Source organism: Microtus ochrogaster, chromosome 22, assembly GCF_000317375.1.
Source record: "Microtus ochrogaster isolate Prairie Vole_2 chromosome 22, MicOch1.0, whole genome shotgun sequence".
NCBI classification, from domain to species: domain Eukaryota; kingdom Metazoa; phylum Chordata; class Mammalia; order Rodentia; family Cricetidae; genus Microtus; species Microtus ochrogaster.
In genome coordinates, this window is record NC_022023.1 from 25,949,751 (window position 1) to 25,955,750 (window position 6,000).

Here is a 6,000-nt window from a genome sequence, read left to right on the forward strand (position 1 = left end):
GAGCAAGCTGTCTACCCACCCGGGGAAGGCACACGCAGACTTCTGCCTTGTCCTATGGGCTGTTCTGCGAGACTGGGACTCACAGCCGTGGTTCAAACTGAGCTGACATGTTTCTATGCAAAGCAACTTGTAGGAATTCAAATAGATGTTTTCCAGCTCAGATTTACTCAGTCCACGTTCCCCGGATTGCATCACTTTTGGTGCTGATAGCATCACTTTTGGTTTGGCTCTCATCAAGGCTTTGAGTGGTCACTTTGGAGGTCATTTGCCTGCCTCTTCTTCCTCATTCTCTCCTATCACACTCAGCATCCCACTGACTGTCACAGGCTGATGCCCTCTGTGACAGAGACCAGCAAACAACTCCTGTTTCTGGACATAGCAGCCTATGGTTGGAAAGCTCAAAAAGACTCAACAGTTTAGTGTGACATACAAAATGTCATGCACCCATTAGCACTGAAGCAACGAAGAAAATGTACAGTGTGTGTCAGTGATCCTATAACCAATCATAGCCCTGGGCCCGGTGCTCACCTGTCCCCCGGGAGTGGCTGAAGTCACCCTTCACCACACGACAGGTCTTGCCATCCCCGCTGCAGACACCACACCTGTCTTCTTTGGCTGCAGACCCGATGATGCCATCACAGCCAATTTTCTAGAAAAATCAGAGAGCTGGGTTCACCTGTGTTGTAAGATTCAGTGATATTTTCAAGAGGATGCCCTGCAGGTGCCCCCATGGTGCCTGGGAGTTCTGACACATTTTAATTGTCATTAAATTCAGAAGAGAAAACAACAACAACGACCAGAATTCAGATCAGATATTTGTCTCTATCTTTTTATGAGTTTATCAAATGTGTATAAAACCATGTGTTATGGAATTAAGGAGTCCTGCTACCCTAAAACACATATAGAAATACCATCTACATGTCTCCAAGAAGCAGGGATTATTCCTCTCTGCCTTGTCACAGCAGAAATGTCAGGGACAAATGCAGGTAGCCGCGTGCGTGTGCGCGCGCGTGTGTGTGTGTGTGTGTGTGTGTGTGTGTGTGTGTGTGTGTGGTCACACCATGCTGCTGCCTTCTAACTTTGTGAAGCTACTCAGTGGAAACCGACAAGGGCCGAGAGACGGAGCATCCCAGATCATGGAGTTTGCTCAGAACAGTAGGCTCAGCCAGTTTCCCATTGCTAAAATTGTCTGTGATGTTCTGCACCCCACCCCTGAGTCTCAGTTACTATGTCCAGGCTGTTGGTGGCACAGCCACAGGCCAGAACTGGCCCCTCACCCCAGCCTGTTTATACCACCTGTACCTGCTTCCTTTGGCTTCCCCATTTATGTCACATGCTTCTGGCTCTAGATCTTTCTTCCACTAGGCCATTCCCATGCTGTCAGAGCAAATCTCTGGCTTCACCGCTGGCTGCTTGCCTTGCAATTCAGTTAGGGTTTCCTGATTAAGCAGCCCCGGGTGTTCTATGTAAACACCCCATGTGGTCGCCATAGCTTCTCCCAGTGGCAGTGAAGGGAGGTTTGCACACCGCTGGTGAACAGATGCAAGTCAGACGGCCCCTTAGGTGATCTGTGAGTCTCTCAGGCTGGGGCAGGCTTCCACCTTCTGCCCATGCTGACTGGGCTATGTTTAGCATGTCTTGACTTTGGAAGTCAGGCTTGTAAGGATATCTATGTCAGAAGAGCAGCAAATCTGAGGCCTGAAGGGCAACAGTCAAAGCACTGGCTACCAGGGCACATTCTGTCTTTGCTCAAGCCAGTGGAAGGAGGTCTATACTATGATCGACAGGGATGGACACTTTTCTTTTGAAATGGAAGCTACCACAAAGCACAATGGAAGCCATGGCTTCTGAGTGCTGGTGGAGCTTTCACAACGGCTTTTATGAGCCTCAGAGTTCCAAGGCAACGAGATGAATGAACCAAGGAAACTCCTAAGAGTAAGCACTCCAACGCCGTCCTGCAGCATCCTGATGATCATGGGTTACGCTTTCCATTTTCAGCCATGACTTTGACCTCTTACATCATCTTCAGGACACCCACTTCTGAGCCCTCCAATTCCTGGCCAACATGTACTGGTCAGGGTGCTCTTCTGCTGGAGAAGTTAGGGCACGTGACACCTAAGGTCAGGAGTGCCTTGTGGCATGGAACTGATAAGGTAGGCATGGATTCTCTTTGGTCAAGGCAGCTCCTATGCCTCATGCAGATGGAAGTCAGAAGAGACCTGAAGAGAAGTTCAGAGCCATGTACTGGAGTGGTCCATGGGCAGTCATGTGCAGAAGCCATATTTTGCCCAGGAATGATAAGTATCGGTCTCTACTGATTCAAATCCTGGCTTCTATGCCTAGAATTTCTGTCCTATTGCCCTCAGCAAAAAGCCTCCCGTCATTGCGCCTAGTGGCCAAGGACTTCTTCTTCGACCTCCTCTGTGGTACTTGTCATGGTGTAGCACCCACACTATCTTTAGTTCGTGTGTACGTGTCTTTCTGCATTCACTGGGGATTGCCTCTAGAACCCTTCCTTCAGACATGGGAAGACCCAGGGACGCTCAAGTTCCTTACAGAAAATGGTGTAGCATTTGCACAGACCCTACACACATTCTCTCATATGCTTTCAATTGTCTCTGGGGTATAAATGATAATTAATATAATGGAAATGCTATGTAAACAATTTTTACGTTTTTTTAAAATTTGATAATAGTAAGTTGATATTTATTAATGATGACAAGAAAAAAGCTTGCATATGTTCAGGAAAATGCATTTTTTTTGAGAAAAATTTTGCATCTAGAGTTAGTCAAATCTGTAGACAGAATGATTGTTTTATTCATACTCCCCCCTCATTTCCCCCCGGTGCACCCCTATATCCTTACTCCTGCCAACTTCTCATCTCTTTTCTTTCCCTGAAAAAAATACCCCACATGGTCCAATTTTTGCTGTCTAAATTACTCATGGTTGCAGTGCCATCCATTGGAGCTGGGCCACATCTTTAGAGAAAAGTGATTCTCCATCCCTCAGACCATTGACGGTCAATAGCTCCTCAGGTAGGCATGGGAGCCTCATGAATCCCTCCTACCTCCATGCTATAATATTCACTGGCTTGATCTAATGCAGGTCTTGTATGGACAATCACAGATGCTTGAGTTTGAGTGTGGTGGTCTGTCTTTTCCAGAAGATACTGTTTTGCAACATCCTCCCCGATATTTGGCTCTTATAATCTTTCTGCCATACTTCTTGGACCTTTAGGGGCATTATAGAGACATCCCATTTTTGTGGCTGAGAACTCTACAGAGCTCTTGTTCTCTTCCCTTTGATCAGATGTGAGTTTCTGCATTAATCACATCCTATTGCGCAAAGAACAGTCTCTGACGAGAACCAAGCACCAAGCTAATCTATGGAGGTAGGGACATGAATTCAGAAGACAGTTTGTTCATTATTCTGTTCATTTAGCAAAATAATAGTAGCTGGTCCACTTCTGAGGCCTGTGAGTTTCCCAGCCACAGGTTTTTGGCCAGATCTGTAATAACAGGTATGTGTTTTCTCCTGTAGAGTGGTTCTTAAATCCAACCAGAAAGTGGCTGGTTCCTCCCATATTATTCATGCCACTGTTGTACCTATGGGCCCACCTTTCCATGCTCGTCATTATCGTAGTATACAGGATTCACATCTGAGCAAGAATCTGAGAGATCCATTGTCACAGTACATGGAACATTCTCAGGTTGAAAAGCCTGAAATTAAATTTATTTTCATGGATGTGCCCATTGGCAAAGACCACGAGGAGCTGAAGTTATATTCAGCCTGAACACAAGTCTCATTGGCTGAAGAATCTCAGCATTCTTACAAGAACATTCTTGCTGGCAAGAACACCATAGCAGATGCCTGCAAGAGTCTGGGGTGGCTCAGCTGGCACTGCCCTAAAGGGTACAAGAGCTTTGACTCACAAAGCTGCTAGCAAAAGAATTACATCATTGGTTTGCAATGTGCCAACTTGCAGGATGATCCAGGCAAGCATGTAATTTAGGAAGGAAACAAACCCTGCGTTTGGCTTGCTAAAGCAAGCTTCCTGAGAACTGTCAGCAATGGCTTGTTTCAGTAATAACGATAAGGGCTTTCTTCATACTGTCCAAGAACAGGGCCTGGAACATTCTTTGCTACATGAAAGTATCCCCAAAGGTCCTGCTCAAGCACTCCTTGGTGCCCTTTTCCCTGGGAGGTGTCCTTGCCAAAACACATGGACACTCAACATATTTCTGTTTGATAATGAAGCCAGGCACTACCAGAGGAGCTGGGGTCTTGTTAAATATTTCCTTGGAAAATTAACCAGCCTGTGACTGACTTGGGCTATGCAGGGAGAAAACACACTTAGGTTGAAATTGTTTGCTGCAGTCTGAGGCATTGACTGGGAGTTTGTATCTTTCTCAACAGTTCTTGATGGGCTCACTATATGGAGATACAGTGAAGGTACAGGGTGACTGGCTAAGGAAGGAGGCTCCCTGGATATAGTGGACTGAAAACTTGAATTCTCCCAATTCCTATGACTTCCAAGGTGATAGTTTTAGAAAATAGACCTCTCCCAAAGGGAAAATGTGACTAGGTCCAGATGGCCAAATCTTTCCCAATATGTGACCCTGGAGTTCTATGCCTCCAGAACGGTGGGAAATGTTTCCATTGTTTATAAACCAGCATATGCTTTTCACCACAGCAGCTTGAGTAGAGCTAGTCACCAGGATTCTTGCACATGCTCAGGTTGAGCTGAATCATCAGGAGATGACCACTAAAGGCAGAGGTTTCTTCACCTGAGCTGCATCCCACCCACCCACTGAAAAAGCACAGCATCTCCATCCTTCCTTTCTAGATCACACACCAGGGGGTGCCCCTTCGGATGGGGAGAGATTGGCAACAAAGCGCTTCTTTTCTCCCTTCCTCGTTTTGTCTATTTGCCGATCTCCTAATAAACCATGAGTTGGGGATCTATGCCGCAGAGGGTAGAGGGCTCCGCTGAGGTCAGACCATCCACCTCCCTGGACACCGTCGGCATAGGGGCTTGCTTAGTTCCACCAAGCATTAGTAAGTAAAGAGAACAAGCTGCTGACTCACCCTCCATCCAGTCTCATACTCACCGGCTCTTTGTATGAATCATAATATCTAGAGGAATTGTCAAATTGTTTCAGGAGGCTGCTGGTTAAGCCTGCCACATTCGTGATGCTCAGTCACTGCCAAGGTCAGGGCATGCATTGGTGGCCATTGGCCACAGGGGCAGCATGAACCTCTTTGAGAAAACCCACTCCCCCTGACCCTCAAAGGCCTCAGCTCCGCCACGGGCCCACTCTGGAGGAAGAAGGACCCTTTCTTCACAGCCCTGCCAAGGACAGTAGGAAACGCAAGTCACCTGGCATCTGCCGTACACGCAGAGGTCAGTCTCGTAGGGTCCACAGGGCGTGCCATCCAGGACCCTGTCAGCTACCAGCAGTGGGGACTCCTTCCCGAGAGGCGAGCAGTAGAGTTCACACGGCTTATCTGAGGAGGGAAAAGTTGGTGGCTGTTGATTGGGAAGTGGCGCGCAGGTGATGTGGTGAACATGCACATGGGAGCAATGACCCCCCAAGGGCAGAGCCATTAGTGCGAGTAAAGGTCTCAGTAACTTGCTCAGGGGGACATTAAAACAGCACCCAGTACAAGATCCCTGGCCTCAGTAAACAGCAGCTCTGCAGGCTTCCTCCCCCTGGCTCTCCTCGTTTGCAGAGATATCACATTTCCTTTTCATTCAGGCGTTAGGTACAGTTGTGAGCTAGCCTGCCTCTGCGTAAGTGGCTGTGTTTTAAATCTGAGGCTGGGGGTGATGGGAAATTAGGGAGGGTGAACAAGAATGCCCCAGGCAGGGGAGACAAGCACTGAGGGTCTCTGGGACAGCAGTTTCCCTAAGATTGTTAGTGTATTTCCTAAGATGGTTAGTGTGCTCGCTAAGATGGTTAGTGTGTTCCCTAAGATGGTTAGTGTGTTCCCTAAGAT

General features: G+C 47.5%; 1 protein-coding gene across 1 annotated transcript in view; it reads right to left on the reverse strand.

Annotated features, from left to right (window-relative positions):
• Positions 1-6,000, reverse strand: part of Adamts17 (ADAM metallopeptidase with thrombospondin type 1 motif 17) — a 302,714-nt gene that overhangs the window by 91,679 nt on the left and 205,035 nt on the right. The window contains exons 14-15 of the mRNA XM_005357779.2: positions 5,381-5,508; positions 529-649 (exon numbers count right to left, since the gene is read on the reverse strand). Coding sequence (XP_005357836.1) covers positions 529-649; positions 5,381-5,508 — 249 coding nt within the window. The remainder of the gene's footprint in view (positions 1-528; positions 650-5,380; positions 5,509-6,000) is intronic.